This window comes from Manis javanica, chromosome 1 (assembly GCF_040802235.1).
Source record: "Manis javanica isolate MJ-LG chromosome 1, MJ_LKY, whole genome shotgun sequence".
NCBI lineage: Eukaryota > Metazoa > Chordata > Mammalia > Pholidota > Manidae > Manis > Manis javanica.
This window is the reverse complement of record NC_133156.1, coordinates 111,652,389-111,671,852: the sequence shown is the minus strand read 5'-3', so window position 1 is coordinate 111,671,852 and position 19,464 is coordinate 111,652,389. Positions and strand designations below refer to the sequence as shown.

General features: G+C 37.3%; 1 protein-coding gene and 1 long non-coding RNA gene across 4 annotated transcripts in view; one reads left to right on the top strand and one right to left on the bottom strand.

Moving 5' to 3' along the window:
* Nucleotides 1–2,949: 2,949 nt before the first annotated feature.
* On the bottom strand, nt 2,950–17,792 carry MOCS2 (molybdenum cofactor synthesis 2). Of its 2 annotated transcripts, XM_037022019.2 has the most exons (7): nt 17,749–17,792; nt 16,630–16,751; nt 15,319–15,463; nt 6,980–7,107; nt 6,244–6,394; nt 4,889–5,012; nt 2,950–3,537 (listed from the first exon to the last, which is right to left on the bottom strand). In XM_037022019.2, exons 3-7 carry the CDS (start codon nt 15,414–15,416, stop codon nt 3,469–3,471), a joined length of 570 nt encoding a protein of 189 aa, XP_036877914.1. In that variant the 5' UTR covers nt 15,417–15,463; nt 16,630–16,751; nt 17,749–17,792; the 3' UTR covers nt 2,950–3,468. The 2 variants fall into 2 exon arrangements, with proteins under 2 accessions (XP_036877914.1, XP_036877915.1); XM_037022020.2 differs by lacking the exons at nt 15,319–15,463; nt 16,630–16,751; nt 17,749–17,792 and adding an exon at nt 13,712–13,872.
* A 3-nt stretch (nt 17,793–17,795) lies between these two features.
* Nucleotides 17,796–19,464, top strand: part of LOC118973074 (uncharacterized) — a 181,975-nt gene continuing 180,306 nt past the window's right edge. Inside the window, exon 1 of one of the 2 annotated variants that reach the window (XR_012131190.1) lies at nt 17,796–17,955. This is a non-coding gene — a long non-coding RNA (uncharacterized lncRNA). The remainder of the gene's footprint in view (nt 17,956–19,464) is intronic. The other variant, XR_005062292.2, reaches the window with a different exon arrangement.

Below are 19,464 nucleotides of genomic sequence, written 5' to 3'. Positions count from 1 at the left end.
GGTTAGGAATACTGCTAAAGATCTGTATGAAAGCTATCATTTTGTCCCAAGTTGGAAAATAATATTTACTTTTTTAAAAACGTAATTCCTCTTATTCTATATCATCCTTTAACAACTATAAACATTTTTGAAAATTCCTCCTTCATTCTATTAACCATTTAAAATTTTAAACTGATATATGAAATAAAGACTAGAAATCATCCTATTCAAAATTCAGGACTACCTTTTATCAAAGGACCACTCCAGCCTAAGTTAACCAAAAAGGCTACAAACTATCTGATCTTTTGGGTTCTGTGCAAAGAACACTAAAAATCTAACTCAGGTTGCTCTTACTATCGTCCTGGCTCTATCGCCCTCTGGTGGGTGAGCTGCCTAACTGCATCACACTAATCAGTATCGCCTTAAGGCTTGATGCTCAGTATCTAGGTGAGATGTCAAAGGATGGGAGCAGGGAAGGGAGTGGAGAAGAACCCTACCCGCTCATTCATTTAGCTAGATATGTTTGCACATCTGTTAGCACTACACCTACACAGCATAAGTCAGGTGTGTTTAATTTAGGGGATAATACCAACAGCACTCCTGAGCACTTTTGAGACATGCAGTGATGACAAAGTCCCTGGCCTCAGGAAGTTTATAGTCTAGTGATAAAGTAATAGAAGTAGTACATCAGGTACTAGTAAGAACTGCAACAAGGTATAAAGCAGAGTAAGGGTTTTAACTAGCATAGTACAAGAAGGCTCTCTGAGCAAATAACATTTAATCAGGACTGAAATAAAGTAAGGAAGCAATGGGACTATCTGGAGAAAGGGCATTCTAGAGAAAGGGACAGACAAGGGTGCTAAGGCAGGTAACCCTGCCACATCCTAGCCACAGCAAAGGAGGGAGCCTGGGGCAGGAGAGGAGGTGAGAGGGGAAGGTAGGAGCCCGGTCATGTAGGTTATAGGCCATGGTGAGGACTTTTGAGATTCTAGGATGCAGCTATCAGAGGTTCTGAGTTGGATGATGAAATGACCTAATCAGATGAAAGAGGGCAGAAGGGCAACTGTCAGTAGGCCACAGAAAGAGTCTAAAGAAATGAGTAGTAGCTTAGATGGCAGATGTACCAGTGCAATAAGAAATAGCTGGATTCAAGAGATAGCCAGGAATCCACTTTCGAATTCTACAACAGGTTCATTTGGGGATCTGAGATCAAGACCCAAACTATTGGTCTCTTAACCCACTTGTTCTCACAACATACTGGAAATATATGGTGCCTCTAACAACATATCAAAGGATAAAATATCCACAAAATCACAAAATACCATCTGCTATTACTTTCAAAGAAGAAAAAATTCTTCTCATTTTGCTACCTGTTGATTTGATTTCCTATTTCTTGAGTGAGCTTACCTAGCTGTCATATAAGTCACAGTTGCAAAGTGACTTGGTAACCTTGCCACTTGCTTAAAGGCTAATTCTGTTTCTTTGGTTACCCTTCTAAATATTTGAGCAGCCAAGCTGCAGAGAGAAAAGCTGTGCCACAGTAATGCTAGCCCCTTAACATCTCAACAATTAACTCTGACACTGAGAAAGTGAGGATCAATGAAAACCCTATTTAAGCCCAGAGTACTTCACTAAAAACTTTCAGGGACATTACACCCCAATTTCAGCATGCCCCAGAGTAACTCCTTAACCTCTGTTTTGTAGAGGTAAAAATAGTCTCTGTTCCAAACTTTGAATAAAGCTTACTTAATGAAGGCCTGATTCTCTAGAAACACATTTAAAGAATGTTTTATGTTATTCAAAAATATAATTATCATCAATAAAGATCCTCTACTGAAATATTTTAGTAGCAAAATCCTGAAATATACTTCATATTACTATATATGACATAAGTATATTAACAACATGGGTACAAAATCCTAGGGATATCTACAGTGGCCTAGTAACCCCAGGATAATATGCTTTCAGATAGAATTGGTTGGATAAGTGCCTCTGTCCAACTGCCAGCCCCTGTTCTCAAGTTTGGTGGAAGTGGGCAGGAGGAGGTAGTGAATTCAGCCAGGATAAGGCTGAGACCAGACAGGCAACCCCACCATAGTAAGGAAATAGTTGGTGAAAGGTTCGCCTGCCTTCCCAGGATGCTTCTGGCTTGATCTCTCTAGACAGGCAAAGGAATAAGTGCCAAATAACCAGGAGATTCCTAATGTCAGTGTGGCTGTCTCCTGCAGGTCTCAGGCAAAGAAAAGATGTAGAGCCTTCCCCACGGTATTTAAGTTGGTGGATAAGGACCAGGTAGGTGGCTGGTGCAGAATAGGTGTTCAGTATTTGTTGAATAAATGAATTCCTTAGGTAAAAAATGTTTCACTAGATGTAATAAATAATATTCTTAAAAAAACTATATAAGTGTCTGAAAGTATAGTCTTTGTTCCCAATATGTATAATAAAAATTCTGTGCTGTCAATTGCCCAAAATTATGCCACTACATATTATATTACTTTGAGAAGTATATGGCACTTATACACTTAGATCTATCAAGATAGTTTATAGACTGACCAGGCAAAAACTGGGCCATTGTTCAGTCTAACAATCTTGCAGAAAACTGTTTACTAGTGACCTCACTAGTGATAATGTTGCACAAGCAACTAAAAAGAAAACTATCTGAAAATTCATTAATAAATAACCATATAATTTTCCTTTTTAATTGGTTGTGGGTCAAATTTTAAATATCAACTAATATTGTAACACAAATTAATAGTTTGCCTGGGTTTACAACAATTTTATGCTCATTTATATAATGATACTAGCAACTAATACAATATATTTTATGCTGCTTTATATGATACTTGTAACTAATATAATAAATTTTATGCTGATTTATAAAATACTAGTAAGTAATATAATAAATACTACAGAATTCTCCAGATTATGAAGTATTTTAGGTATTTACTGAATTTTACAAATAGGAAAATATTCTTTTAAACTTTTTAAATCATGTTTATTTACCTTATTTTTAAAATATATAAATTTTGAAAATATATCAAGATTGTATGATGACTTTTTATAAAAATTTCCAGTTCCACAAACCATCGAATAATTCACCCCTGATAACAGAGACAAGGCTGGATGTGACGGTGGTGGGACGGGGTGGGTAGCGCAGGCTCTAAGACAAAGTCAGCTAAGGCGGGGCCCCCTCAGTGTGAGTCGAGCTACAATAAGAACTTAATCATGGAGTATCTACTACAGGCATCTTTCTTTGCATTTAAATTACTCTTCCTTTTCTTCTTTAAGCCTTTCCTTTATCTCTAGCTCCTGAATAAGCCCTCATCTTAAACACCCATCCATTTTGTTTTTTTCCTCCCTTTTGCCCCATTTGCATAACATAGAGATTGTGCTTCAGTAAACTATCTTAACTTCTGCAGAAAATCAAAATGTAATCAAAGATAAAAGATCACCAAATTTAAAACTTTAGTACTCTAAAAAATGTGTGATTTAATCATCAGTTGCCCAAAAGCATTCTTTGTTTCTTTTCCAGGATGATGATGATTCTTCATACATTTCCTGAAAAAGAGAACTATAACAGTTATTCAAAACAAAACCTCTTAATAAATGCAAATACATTTGAATAGTTCGGGCAAATGAGTATCACATCTATTTAAATCTCCTCTTTTAACAATTGAACAAACATTTGTATGAGGCATTGAGAGTAGAAAATGAATAAACACATTCCCTGCACTGAAGGACTCCCAATCTACTAGGAGAAATAATAGACAAGAAGCCTTAACAAGACAAGGTACAACTACAGAAGGTAATAAACAGTTAATTTCATTTGGGGCTGTAACAGCACAGAGCCTGGGCAAGGTTATGCAGGGAAGATGGAGGGTCTTTAGTTTTAAATTTTGCTCTTGGTCTATCAAAATTGTGGCAGCCTCGTTCAAAACAAAGCAACCATATACCTGAGCTTCACTGAGGCAGTTTCCTTTCACATACCTTATCCTCTAATCCCAAATATCCCCTTATAACAATAGGTTTCAATTGTTATTCAGAAAATATGGTCACTGAGTTTGACAGGCCCTGGTTCACAGTCCAATTGCTCATCTCTATCACTGACTGAGGCAGTAGGTTCCTAGGAAAGACCTGCCCTCTGGTCCTCTGCTCTGGTTTCCAATATACTGAGCAGTTAATGTATCTCTCAGCTTTGTTATCTATCATCCCCAGTGCTGTGGGCAATTCCAGGCACTTGGGGATAATTACAGGTCTGAGGCTTCAGGGCAATCCCACTGCTGACATCACTGCACCAGTGGGGAAATGAGGGAGTCGGGCTTTTTTGATCCCTTTGGAGTGCTCCTTTAACCAGAGAATTATTCACCTTTATTGACTGGCTTGATATATTGACAGAAAATAAGCTAGAATTCTTTTTTATGTTTTAAAATCCACTCATGGTACATTTTCTCCAAGGAGTCAATACCCACCTTTTTCTTTTCCTAAAAAGGAGTTCTAGAAGGCTTTTTTGCCTTGAGGTATCTCAATTTTAGCTATTGCCTAAATAGTCATGCATTATTCCCTCTCTCCAAAGAAAGACCCTCTAATTTAAGGGAATTCTAACCAAAGGGAAATGACTTCATAAATGAACCACTGGACAGTCCAGACTAGAAATTCTAACTGTCATTAACTTGTTGAAGCTACTTTGTACTATGCACTCTCTGGGGCATATACTTTTCATGCTTCACAAACTTTGGTAAAGAGATATTATATAAACACCCTATTTGACAAATAAAGAAAACAAGATTCTCATTTTCTTAAAGTCAGAGAAGACCCACAAATACAAATCTATATGTTCTCTTATTCCCTTTCTTTAAAAATTGCTGTAAAATATCATATTCACATGAAAAAATTAGATCTTTTAACTTACCTTTTTCCATATGGGTACCTTGGCTTTTAAAGTCTCAATGGCATAGCTCACAGCTTCAAGGGATGCAGTCCTGTGAGCTGAGGATATAGCAATGATAATGCTTGCTTCTGACACTGGAACTAAGCTTTAAACAAAATGAAGAAAAAAAATTACCATCTCCTCTGAATCTACATGTTAAATCTACTAGACACATAAAAAAAAATTCAGAGAAGCAGTCTCACAACTAAACATCAAGTTCTGTTTTACCCTAACATCCAATTTAGTAATTCATCCCAGTTGCATTCATCAGAGGGGATATCAAGGCTGTGGGTAATAGTTAGCATCTATCCACTAAATCTGTTTGATAGGCACCAAGAAGAAAAGGACCTTTCAGTGATTCAAGAAATTTCTGATTTGAATAAATGAGGTGTATCTCCATGTAATGCCTGGAGATACAATGTTATCTCATGATGAGTATTAGGTAGAATTTAAATATTAAGTAGCAATAAATATAAAGTAATGGAATTGATATTATTAGTAAAATTATAGTTATTACTAAATATTAAAGCAAAATAATAACTTCATAGAATTTGATAAATGTCTCAATTGCTGGTTTTAAAGCCTGGAATTCCACTCTTCATGGTACAAAAAGGCAAGGAAATTTAATGAACTTCAAAGGCATTTACATAAAAAAAAATATCTCAACAGACTTTCATATAAGCAGAGTCCAGACTACAGAACAATTCTTTAAAGGCCTTAAAGACTTCAGCAAAAGGCTGTTCTGCTCAGGGACTAAGAGTCTTGGCACATTTGAACTTTGTTCCAGCATCAAGCACTCTTCAAATGTTACGGTGTTAAAAAGCAGCCTTAGAGGCCTTGGAGAAACACTTCCATAGTCTGCCAGAACAATACACAAACCTTCCTCGCACAGGAATACAGGATGCCTATGAAAAACTCCAGAACCAGACTTAGTATTAGAATATAGAATTGGCGTAAAACAAGTTTAGTTGACCCTTGAACTCCACCAGTTTCAACTGCATGTGTCCACTTACACCTAGATTTTTTTCAATAAAAATATTGGAAAAATTTTTGGAGATCTGCAACAATTTAAAAAAACATTCTCTTTTCTCTAGCTTACTTTATTGTAAAAATACAAATACAACATACAAGACATGTAACACAGAATGTTTGTTAATCTACTATTTATGTTATCAGTAAGGCTTCTCAACAACAAACTAATAGTAGTTAAATTTTGGGGTAGTCCAAATTCATACACAGATCTTCTACTGGGTGGGGTAGAAAATAAGTACCCATAACTCCCGTTATTCAAGGGTCAACTCAATACTTAATTTTCAAATTGCTAAAGGAAATCCTACCCAAGTCTGTGGAACACTGCTATGTGTTTGACTGGCCATTTCTGCCTAATGTCACTACAAATTTTTCTGACTTCATTTTCTGCCATTGGTAGATATGCTTCATATTCTAAGCTTATGACTTTTTTCCCTTCAAAGTTATTTCTTGTAGTCCCTAAAAAAAAAAAAAAAAGAAGGCAATTAAAAGATTTCCCCTTACAATAGAAATGGCACATTAGTAGATACAAAAGGGTTATTTTTAAATAGACAAAGCATACCACTTTGTCTAAAAAGTACTTTGAAATTTTTTCTACATATGAAAACTTGATTAGAAAAACAAAAGATAATTATCATTAAGATAAGAAAATACAATGACACCGATTAGTCAAGTTTACTGAAAATACTCGTATGACAAACCAGGATACATTCCTTTCCTAACAGCATTTCATACATAAAAGGGAAACATGTTCCTAGGCTATCATTAAACTATCAAGACCATTTTTCCCCCTCAAGATTTGGAATATACAGAATTCTCCCTGCTAATAATGACTTTTATTCTATTTTTCTTGTGCCTTTAACATGTTAATTTGAAGATGACTAAAACAACACAAGAACTAAAAAAATTTCTACCCACTACCAGGGGTAATCTTGGCTTACTGTTCAGTATCTTGAAATCCCCTATTAACACTGAACATGGGAAACACTTGCTAATTTCTATCATCTTGTGTAGTAAGTAGATGCTGTGAAAATTACAACTCACCTACAAATAGGGATATTGCACCACAGAGTGGAGAAATCACCAACTGTGAGACTTCATTGACTGAGAGTTTGTCAGCAGTGAATTTTATTATATCTATAGATTTCTCTTCAACTTCATTCATATATTTCCTAGAAGTAAGATATTAATAAACATTAACATTAGAAATCTGGGAAGATGGTGGAAGAGGAGGTCACTGATAATCCTCTCTCATACACTACATCTAATACAACTAATTCTGAAAACTACATGAACAGTGACCGAACAGACCTTCTACAGCTAACAACAGAGAAGGCCACACCAAGAAAAGTGAAGAACAGGGCCCCCACAGACCAGGATCCAAGCCACCCCAATGGATTTGCAGAAGGGAGTGAGCAATTGATGGGGGAGGAGATAAAGTCCCTGAAAGCCAGCACACCTGGCCCTGGGGATCTGCCCTGGGAAGATGAGCCCCCCATAGCATCTGGCTTTAAAAATCAGTGAGGCTTAACTCCAGGGAGAGCTGGAGGGCTGTGGGAGGTCGAGTCTCCACTCATGGAGGACCAGCATTCTGTGTCAACTGGTCTGAGACCCAACAGAGAAAGTAGTTTGAAAGATTTATTAACTATGGGAAGTGTGCTGGAGAGGTGGGAGTATTCAGGAGCTCCCTCTGGGGGAGGAAGGGCTGGCGGACACCATTTTTCCAGCCCTCCCTCAGCCTAGTTGGCCAGACACTTGCAGGAGTCAGTTCTAAAATTCTCCATCTACTCTACCAGTGCCACTTGCTCTGCCCAGCATTCCTCTGCAGACTGCCCCACCCAACATGCCCAGCCCAGTGGTAGTTGCATCAGCCATTGCTGGCAGACAGGCTGAGGACTGACTCCATCCATCAGCATGCCCACAGTAGTCCTGGCTCAGCCAAAACAGGAGGGTGCACACAGTCCACAGAAGGGACACCCCTGGAGTGCCTGGCTCTAGTGAACAGGGGGTTTTGTGTTTCTGGGCACCATGGGATGCTTACTACATAAGGCTACAGCTGTCAATGAGGAGACATAGCTGATCCAGTACACAGAAACAAACACAGATAACCAGATAAAGTGAGAAAGCAAAAGGATTATGTTCCAAACAAAAGAAGAAAACATCAGAAAATTTGCTAAGTGAAACAGAGATAAGCAATCTATCTGATAAAGAATTCAAGTCCCATGGACATATAATAGGGAAATTACAGCCTCTTCAACAACTGGTGTTGGCAAAACTGGACAGCTACATGCAAGAGAATGAAACTGGATTATTGTTTAACCCCATAAACAAAAGTAAACTCGAATATGGATCAAAGACCTGAATGTAAGTCATGAAACCATAAAACTCTTAGAAGACAACATAGGCAAAAATCTCCTGAATATAAACATGAGCAACCTTCTTCCTGAATGCATCTCCTGAAGCAAGGGAAACAAAAGCAAAAATGAACACATGGGACTACATCAAATTAAAAAATTTCTGTACGGCAAAGGACACCATCAACAGAACAAAAAGGGATCCTAGAGTATGGAAGAATATATTTGTAAATGACATATCCAACAACTAACATCCAAAATATATAAAGAACTCACATGCCTCAACACCCAAAAAGCAAATAACCCCATCAACAAATGGGTGGAGGATATGAACAGACAATTCTCCAAAGAAGAAATTCAGATGGCCAACAGACATGAAAAGATGCTCCACATCACTAATCATCAGGGAAAAGCAAATTAAAACCACAATGAGATACTGCCTCACACCAGTTAGGATGGCCAGCATCGAAAAGACTAAGAACAACAAATGCTGGTGAGGATGGGGAACCCTCCTACACTGCTGGTGGGAAGGTAAGTTAGTTCAACAATTGTGGAAAGCAATATGGAGGTTCCTCAAAAAACTAAAAATAGAAATATCATTTGACCCGGGAATCCCACTCCTTGGAATTTACCCAAAGAATACAACCTCTCAGATTCAAAAAGACATATCACAGCACTTTTTACAATAGCCAAGATATGGAAGCAACTTAAGTGTCCACCAGTAGATGAATGGATAAAGAAGAGGTGGTACATATACACAATGGAATACTATTCCGCCATAAGAAAGAAACAAATCCTACCATTTGCAACAACATGGATGGAGCTGGAGGATATTATGCTCAGTGAAATAAGCCAGGCAGAAAAAGGCAAATGCCAAATGATTTCCCTCGTTTGAGGAGTATAACAATGAAGCAAAACTGAAGGACGAAGAGAGCAGCAGACTCACAGACTCCAAGAAGGGACTAGTGGTTACCAAAGGGAGGGGTGGGGAAGGGTGGGTCGGGAGGGAGGGAAAAGGGGATTGAGGGTTATTATGTTTAGTACACATGGTGTGGGGATCACGGGGAAAACAGTGTAGCACAGAGAAGGCAAACAGTGAATCTGTGGCATCTTACTACACTGATGGACAGTGACTGCATTGGGGTATGGGTGGAGACTTGATAATATGGGTAAATGTAGTAACCACACTGTTTTTCCATGTGAAACCTTCATAAGAGTGTATATCAATAATACCTTAATAAAATTTTTGAAAAAAATAGTACAAAAAGAATTTAAAATATAGAGACAATCACTGAACTACAGAGAAGAACGTACTAACTCAGGGAAGACTTTAACAAAGATACAGCAAAAATAAAAAAGAACCAGCCACAGCTGAAAAATACAATTACTGAAATGAAAAATACAACAGAGGGTGTCAACAGCAGACTAGAGAATGCAGAAGCACGGATCAGTGACCTAGAAGACAGGACAGTGGAAAGCAACCAAGTTGAGCAACAGAAAAGTTAAAAGAATTTTTAAAAATGAGAAGATTCTAAGATCTCTGCAACAATTTCAGACTAAACATTTGCATAATAAGGGTCTCAGAAGAAGAGAGAAAGGGGCAGAAAATTTATTTGAAGAAATAATAGCTGCAAACTTCCCCAAACCAACACCACAGAAATTAAAAGGACAGAATTCTACAAATTATACTCCAACAAACTGGACAACCTAGAAGTAATGGATAAATTCCTAGAAACATACAATCTTCCAACACTGAACAAAGAAAAAATAGAAAAATCTGAACAGACCAATTACAGTAACAAAATTCAATCAGTAATCAGTGGGTCATAATGAAGACCATATACAACAAACCCACCACTAGTAACCCATCTGTCCCAACAAAGGTCCAGAACCAGATGGCTTCACAGGTAAACTCTACCAAACATTTAAAGAAGAACCAATAATTATCCTTCTTAAATGATTAAAAAAAAATAGGATAGAAGGTGTGCTTCCAAACTCATTCTACAAAGCCAGCATTACCTTAGTACCAAAGCTAGACAATGACACTACAATAAAATTACAGACTAATATCCCAATGAACATGCAAAAATCCTCAACAGACTATCTGCAAACCAAGTTCAAAAATACATCAAAAGGATCATTTACCAAGTGGGATTTAGTCCATCCCTATGCAAGGATGGTTCAATATTCACAAAGCAATCAATATGATACACATTAACAAAAGGAAGGATAAATACCATATGGTCCTCTCAATAGATGCTTAAAATGCATTTGACAAAACATGATAAAAACTCTCAACAAAGTGGGTACAGAGGGAACATAACTCAACATCATGAAGACCATATACAACAAACCCACCACTAGTATCATATTCAATGGTGTAAAGCTAAACAATTTTCCCCTAAGATCAGGAACAAGACAAGGATGCCCACTCTCACCACTTTTATTCAACATAGTACTGGAAGTCCTAGCCAAGGAATCAGACAAGAAATAAAAGGCATTCAAATTGGTAGGTAAAAAGTAAAACTGTCACTGTTGGTGGATGACATCATACATGTACATAAGACCCTAAAGATGCCACCAAAAAGCTATTAGAATGAATAAATGAATTCAATAAAGTTGCAAGACACAAAAGTTAATATACCAAAATCTCTTGTGTTTCCATATACAAATAACAAATTAGTAGAAAGAGAAATTTTTTAAAATCCCATTTACAATTGCGTCAATAATAATAAAATACCTAGGATGAATCTAACCAAGGAGGTGAAAGACCTGTACTCTGAAAACCATAAGTCACTGATCAAAGAAAGTGAAGAAAACACAAATAAACGGAAAGATATTCTATGCACATGTATATGAAGAATTAGTATTGTTAAAATGTCCATACCACCCAAAGCAATCTACAGAATCAATATAATCCCTATCAAAATACCAAGGGCATTTTTTGCTGTTAAGTAAAAATTATGAACATTTTCATTATTCATAGTAAATAATCCTAAAATGTGTATGGAAACACAAAAAACCCCAAAGAGTCAAAGCAATACTGGGACAGGAGAACAAAACTGGAAGTATCATACTCTCTAAGTGCAAACAATACCACAAAGCTAGAGCAGTAAAAACAATATGGCACCAGCACCAAAACAGACACACAGATCAATGGAACAGAACAGAGAGCCAAGAAACACAATAGCTTCTTCAACAAATAGTGTTAGGAAAACTGGACAGCTACATGCAAAAGAATGAAATTGTATCACTGTCTTACATCTTACATAGGAATAAATCTGAACTAAAACCATAAAACCCCTGGACTAAAACACAGGCAGTACACTCTTCAACACTGGTATTAGTTCATTTTTTTCTAGGCATGTCTCCCCAGGCAAGGGAAACAAAAGTAAAAATATACACATGGAACTACATCAAATGCTTTGAAAGCTTATGCATAGCAAGGACAACTGTCAGCAAAATGAAAAGCCAACCTACTGAGTGGGAGAAGATATTTGCAAATGATACATGTGACAAGGGGTTAACATCCCAAATAAATACTCAACACTAAAAATTCAACTAATCCAATTAAAAAATGGACAGAGGACCAGAATAAATCTTTTTCCAAAGAAGATACACAGAAGGCCAACAAATACACAAAACGATACTCAACATCACTAATCATCAGGGAAATGCAAATCAAAGCCACAATGAGATACCAGCTCATGCTAGTCAGAATGGCTACTGTCCAAAATTCAGGAAATAACAAGGGTTTTTGAAAATGTAGAAAAAAGGGAACTCATACATTTTTGGTGGGAATATAAATTGGTGTAGCCACTATGGAAAGCAGTATGGAGGTTTCTCAAAAAACTAAAAAAATAGAAATACCACAGGACCTAGTGATTCCAATTCTAGGAGAAAACAAAATCCCTGATTTGAAGAGATACATGTACTCCTATGTTTACTTGTGGCATTATTTACTATAGGCAAGATATGGAGCAACCTAAGCATCCATCAATAATTATTAAATGGATAAAGAAGATGTGGTACATATATACAAAGGAATATGACTCAACTATAAAAAAGAATGAAATCTTGCCATTTGTGACAACATGGATGGACCTAGAGGGTATTATGCTGAGTGAAACAGGCTAGGCAGAGAATGACAAATACCATATGATTTCACTTGTATGTGGTATCTAACAAACAAACAAAACAAAACAGAAATAGGGCCCTGGAGACACAGAAGACTGGTGGTTGCCATAGGGGAGGTGGAAGGCTGGGGATGAAGATAGGTGAAGAGGACAAAGAAGTATAAAATTCCAGTTATAAGTTAATTAATCAGAGAGATGAAAGCATAACATAGGAAAGAGAGTAACACTATAATTTCTTTGTACATTGACAGATGGTAAATTACACTTAAGGCAAGCATTTAATAATGTAGATAATTATCAAGTCACTATATTTTACCCCTAAAACTAATGTAATGTTGTATATCAAGTATACTTCAATAAATTAAAAAAAAAAAACCTTAACACCAGTATTAAAGGCAAAGCACCCAATTTACAGACTGTATTTCAATTTATATTTCTTCTACATTAAATGTGTTAGGAGGCATGATTTCATCTAAATATTAAAATAAGCAAGTGTGAAATTTTAGTGAAACTCAGTATGTTTATAAATATCCTAATGAATCAAGCATGATATAAAAAGGAATTCACCATTAACATGGATCACTTAAAATGTAATCAATTTATTCCAAAATCTGGAATTGCTACTCTTATCTCCTATCATGGTATAGTTCAGACAGTGGCACTTTCATTCACATGCTCATCACATCTAACCACTACATTTCCAAGCACCACACCTAGGACAGGCATTTTTTTATCCAAAAAGGAGAGAGGGAGAGCAGAAGTGATGGTGACTCCTCAAGATCTGGGTTCCTTTCACGACCAATTAAGTAACTGAAGAAATAGGGAAGTGAACTGCAAGCCTATGCAACAGACGTTGTACGAAGTCCTTTGCCATGAATTTCTCATTTCATTCATCAAGCATTTATTACATACTCTCTAAGGACCAGAGACTATCCTCATGCACTAGACATAGGCCAGGAAACAAAGGACCTGGCTTCAGCCCTCAGGGCACTTACATGGGAATGGTGGAAACAAAGCGATAAGCAGGGATTACAAATAGGGTGACTTGTGGATAAACAGGGTTCTGAGACAGTGCCTGGGGGCTAGGGATGGTGTCACTTAGTTAAGAGGATTGTAGAAATCCTCTCTCAAGAAGTAATAGTTAGAGTTGAGACCTGAAAGATAAGAAGGCAGTCCTATTAAGAAATATCAAGACAGGCCCCCAGGCAGGGACAGAGGGCCTGGCAAACACAAAGGCTCTGGAACAGGAAAGAGCATATTGTGCTCCAGAACCCACCACAACCTACCAGGAGGAAGCAGGGCTGAGGTTGGGCAGGTAGTTCAGACCCTGGCAGGCCACAAGGAGTCTGGATATAATCAGAAATCCTGTGGAGTCTCATCCACATTGAAAGATGTGAGAAAAAAGGCTCAAAGGAGGTAAGGACTCACTCAAGGTGATTGCAACCAAGGACTCTCACTAAGTCCAATGTTCTTTTCCCAACCTCCTTCCTGCTACTGAGAAGGAAAAAACAATTATCCATATGCCACTGGATATCAGATGTTTCAACCTCCTGGACATGCCCCCCTCCACCTCTTTTTCTTACAGTGAGACATAGGTTACCTCAAACATTGTTTATGAATTTCAAAGTATACCGAGCTTCCACAACTTAATTCTATAAGGACACAGATTGTAAAACTACATGTCACAACTCCTATCAAACACACTCAAATAATGTGTGTAATCAGAGATTAGTCAAACACAATGATGTTGAGTCATCTTCCAAATCTTCCCAAAGAACAGCTCTAATCCTCACTCACACACACACATCTTTAATGCAACCCTTTGTTTTCTGAATAAATTCCAAACAATGAAAAAGAGCATTTTTTTAAAACGGTGGTGATACGGTGACCAGAATTTCCAAACAAAATTGAGATACATATCTAACAAGGAATTCTTCTGTTACATGCAAGTAGTAGGACTATGAAAGATCTAATCTGGAAATGCTTGACAATTTGCTTCACAAGCATTTATTCTCCACTTTTTAGAGCACTGCCCACCAAGAGAGGGGGAGACTGGCTGCAAAAAATAAAGACATCCTTGACTTGATCCTTTCTTACTTTTGATTTCGGGGAAAATCCCTACCAAATTAAGAAAGTTTTCTTTCAGTCCTAACTTAACAAGAGTTTTTAATTATGGATTGTTCATTTCTACATTATTTGTTCTTCAGTTGACAATAAATTAAGCCTCATTCTGTATTTCTCTCCAGACTATACTGAGAAATGTTCTTACACATCACCCTGCTCAGATAGGGACATTGTTTGGAGAGATGACATGGGTCCCAGAGTCCCCTGCAACACAGTTGTAATAATAAACCTGTTTTCTTTTTCTTTTTGGGCACAGTAATCTTTTTACTTTCAGGTTATGCAATATTTCTACATTTCTCTGTGCCCAGGAAAGCTATTACCTAGTATTAATAAGCATATCTGTAGAAATCTCTGTGCCCAGGAAAGCTATTACCTAGTATTAATAAGCATATCTGTAGAAAAGTAAACAGAGATTCCAATAATCTGAGTTCAAATGTTGGCTGTCACTTATTTGCTATATGATCATAGACAAGTTTTTTTAACTTCTCTGAATTTCAGTTTTCCTCCTGCAAAATAGGTATATTGATACACCAGCATCCAGCACTGTGCTTGACACATAATAAAATCTCAATAAACCATGTTAAGTGAATAGAATGAACACATCACACTGACATTAAACTGCTTACAAAAGAATAGATGCAGAGATGACAGGCATTTCTAAGTCTGTCTGCACCAATAAGGGAGTTGCTGCTTTACGAAAAAGTTGGTGCAACAACTTAGAGTATACAAGTTCTCCACAAGACTGGTTAAGAAAAATTAACTCACATACCCAGGTGGCTCAAAAGCACTACCCTCCACTAATGGGAGGGATAATGGCAATTTCATCTCCTGATTGAAGCTGGAGGAGTTGATCTCCAAGCTCGACATATTCTTGACGAACAGCAAATATCACTTGATTTCTAATATCAGCCAATCTGAAGAGGAAAAAGTATAATTAGAAGTAACAATGCTGTTAGTCCTCAAAGTCTCTTCAGCTTCAATTAAAAAGTTACATAAATATTACCTTAAAAAACATTATCTGCAAAGCTACTAATTAATACAAACTAATTCATGTTCTGCAGAGAAAGGACACATTCACTGAAGAATGTACTTATTTACCAAAGAGAACACAGTGAACCGCTAACACATCTTTACTGGACCTCATATGTCCTGGGGAAATAAAAAACAAACAAACAAAAAAAACACCCAAACCCAGACTAAAACCAAAACTAGACTGAGGAAAATATTTACATTTCAACATTCAGGTCAAAAAAGAAAGAAAGAAAGAAAATTTTCCTAATCAGTACATGCCATCCCTCTCCTAGGAACCTTGTAGTCTAAGTGTACCTCAGAAGTACCCAGAAGACCAGGTGTCTCCCAGCAGGTAAAAGGTTACAGGTAAGACACAACCCCCACAATATTTCATTTATTATCAGGGACTTTTAAGAGCAACTTAATATATATGAAGTTAAAGAGGAGTACTTTTCCTTTAGAATATACATAGTGGAGTGTTTGTTACATAACAGCAGGACTTCCAAAATTAAAAATCTGTACAGACATGACACTATTAATAGTCCTTGAACAACTTCAAGTAAGCCACTTTGTTCCAAAAAGGACTTGAGTTAGGAACAAAAGCAGTAAAATTACAGATTTTTAAGAATCAGAAAAAAATCTTATATTGCAAAAACTTATTCAACAGCAGCTAAGATTTGTTCTTTTAATTTTACACATTTCTATTTTAAGTTCTCTAAAGAAGGGGTGGACATAAAAATTTAAAGCACATATTTTTAACAGAATTTGAAACTATTTTATTTAATGTTATAAAAATGCAGAATCTACATTTCAGTATTTTGTAAATTATAAAAGCAAATATAATCATGTTCTTTTGGGAGTATCCCAGCTCACTGTATTTTTCAAGTATCTTTAAAGTTCTGTAAGGAATTGTGTATTTTTAAGTTTTCTGGAATAGTTCCAGAAAAACAATTTTTTGACAGTAAGCATGGCAATTCAAAACTAACTGCTTTTTACTTTCAGCAGTTACTCATTTACACATTTTAAAAATATTAAAAGTGCTAATCATATGCATTCTATTTTTAACTACCCAGGATGTCGCGTTTCTATCTCATTCCAAAGATGCAATGCTTTTATTTCTTGTGGCACAGAAATGGTCTCGGAGCGAATTCCTGCTATTTCAGCACTTTTTGCAAAATACAACACTTGAACCTGAAAAGGAGAGAAAATGCTTTAGTAACAACTTATGTCCTTTTATGACTGTCCAGGCTGACTTCCTTGTTTTCTAAATGTATTACTTTGATCAAAGACAAATTTTATAAGATTGAAAAAAGTTTAGTCACCCATAAAATTTTCAGTGTATCTACAAGTCAAAAATTTTTATGTTTTAAGCACAATTAGGACTAATTTCCAGATGCTTTTGAATTTTACAAATGTTAAGTGTACCACAACTAGAATCCTAACAGTATTTTTGTAGAAACTACGCCATTGTTTAATTGACATAAAATTATAGCACCTTTTATAAACACTTAGTGAACAAACGTGAGACTGAGATTAATTACCCAAAATAAATGACCGCATAAACGAAAGACACGCCTTTCGTGGCTGTCATATGACCTTTGATTCCAGTCTACATAGCACTGAACCCAGCTGGGAGGATTAAGTTATGCAACACACAAACCCTGACATTAATAAAAGCGGATGTTTTTAAAATACGGGATAAACTGGTACTTATTAGCACAAACCTTTCCAGTTAACCTGCTATTTAAGGGATCAGACCAAATAAAATAACCCACCTATCACTCTGTATGCAAATAATTCTCTAATAATCAGAAGTTTGCAAATAATCAAGGATTTGCAAATGCACAGATGAAGAACAGTTCTTCACAGGAATTCTTGGTTAGGTGTATTTCTTTTTAAATTGAAAACCTGTTTTCATCAAAACGAATAATCTGAGAGAAGGAGAAAGGTCGAAGGTGACTTCAGAAATCAGCCGTCTTCGGCACCGACACCTAGGAGGCCAAGAGTTCATGAAGCAAACGGAACTTTCCCTGAGGCGGCCGCAGCCAAGCCCGGAGGGGAGGGTCTGCGCAGCTGTGACGGTCGCCGCACAGTCAGGTGGCTGCACCGCGCGCCTAGCTGAGCAGCACCGGGTCTGTGGAGGAAAGAGGAAGAGACAGACACATCCGCGAGGGGTCCCCACGCTCACCTGGCATCGCGGGACCATCCCGCCGGCATCTCTGGTCGATTTCCTGGCCGCGAAGGCGGAGGCGCCAGATCGACCTACAGCGCAGGCGCAACCGGATGGCTCCTTCCGCCCGTACGGGGCATGTGCAGACCTAGCTCTGCCCCTCTGGTCTCCGCTCCGGGTTCCCGCTGCAGACAGCTGAGCGAAAAGCTGAGCTTTCACTAGCAGGTAGGTCCCGGTGGCCAGCTCGAGCTGTAGGTATCACTGAGTGGGAGAAGGACTGGCCATGCATGCCTGTCTCCTTAAACGAGAGGCAAAGATGCGAGAGAGCACACATTGTACTCTACCGGACACTTGACACCTGCGTTATGGAAATCTGGCTTTCCCAACTCACCTGTCAGCTTCTCTTGACACTTAACCTACCGGTATAAAGCTAGTGTCTCTTAAAGAAAGAGCATTCAATTTAGAGCATTGGAACTATATCAGATTTACACTCTTCCTGTTGTAGCTGCACAGTGATTTATCCACATACTACCCATCCAAAGTTTCCAACTTTTTACCAACAAGAACTCTGTTTTAAATTAAGTAGTTTTGTGGATATAAGCTAGATGCCCTCTCCTTGGAGACCACAGTCTGGATTGAAACATAAGCCATTAACGGCCATTCAGTATGCCAAATATAATACTAGGGTTGCAAGTTACATTTCATGGGGGTGAACAGGGAAAAGTGCCTGGTCACCTGAGGATTGTACTCTAGGAAGTGTTCATGGAGGAGATGCTTGACCTAAATCTGCTGGAATTGGGTACCAGCAAATAGCACAACGATGGGAGGAATAAGGGAATTTCACTAGTCTGTGACAAGTCAGGGGCATATAAAACAATACGATGAGATCACAGAAGGGCAAGTAGTTGGCAAGGTGGACATGACCCCTTGCAAGAAGAAGTGGCAATAAGGATGGAGATACCAGACAGGAAAAATGGAAAAGAACTGATTAAAACCAACATATATTACAATAAAGTTGCTAAATATCTAGAATAAAGAATTATATTCATACCCAGACAGAAAAATGGGAATGATGACAATGGCCTTAGATTTCTCTGTGACATTTAATGCCAGAGGATGGTGGTGTGCAGTATCTAAAAAGGACTGAGAACAAAATACCTAAAATGTTACTTACAGCTGATCTGGTGTCAATAAAGGCCAAAGCCGGACACTCCTAAGCTTGCAAAAGCTAAAAAAATACCCAAGAACCCTTTTTAAAAGATCTCCTTGGGCAAAATTCCGATCAATCAAGAGAGTAATCAAACTAAAAAACTCATTAATTAAGAAATTAGTGGTAAAAACAAAAAAACTGGAGGTGAGATTTTAATCCATTTAAATATAAAACAGACATCAATTATGGGGTAATGGTTATGGAGTAAAATGTAAGTGACATCACAATATTAAAAAGATAATAGAAACTGCCCAAAATTGGAACATGTAGTTATAAAACATTGATTAAAGTCTCTTAATAATTTTCATAATCTTGTTTCTTAATTTTAGAAGGCTCTTTCAGGGGCAACTATAGTGAATAAATAATAAACCAATGATCTGTAATCCCTTCAGTTTTACTTCAGTTATTTTCCTGTTATTAAATTTAAGTAAAAATAAACTTTAAAAAGGAAAATAGTATATAGTGTAATGGCATTAAAAAAATTGTATCTATGGATCATTAATGCCCACAGAACAGGGATGGAG

Excerpts from the sequence above, each read along its gene's own strand:
- MOCS2 (XM_037022019.2), bottom strand. The coding sequence starts at position 15,416 with ATGTCGAGCTTGGAGATCAACTCCTCCAGCTTCAATCAGGAGATGAAA. Across the intron at positions 6,395-6,979 it reads TGCAATATCCCTATTTGTAG|GGACTACAAGAAATAACTTT; the intron begins GTGAGTTGTAAT and ends TTTTTTTTTTAG. Across the intron at positions 5,013-6,243 it reads GCAGTGTTCCACAGACTTGG|CTTAGTTCCAGTGTCAGAAG; the intron begins GTAGGATTTCCT and ends TTTTGTTTAAAG.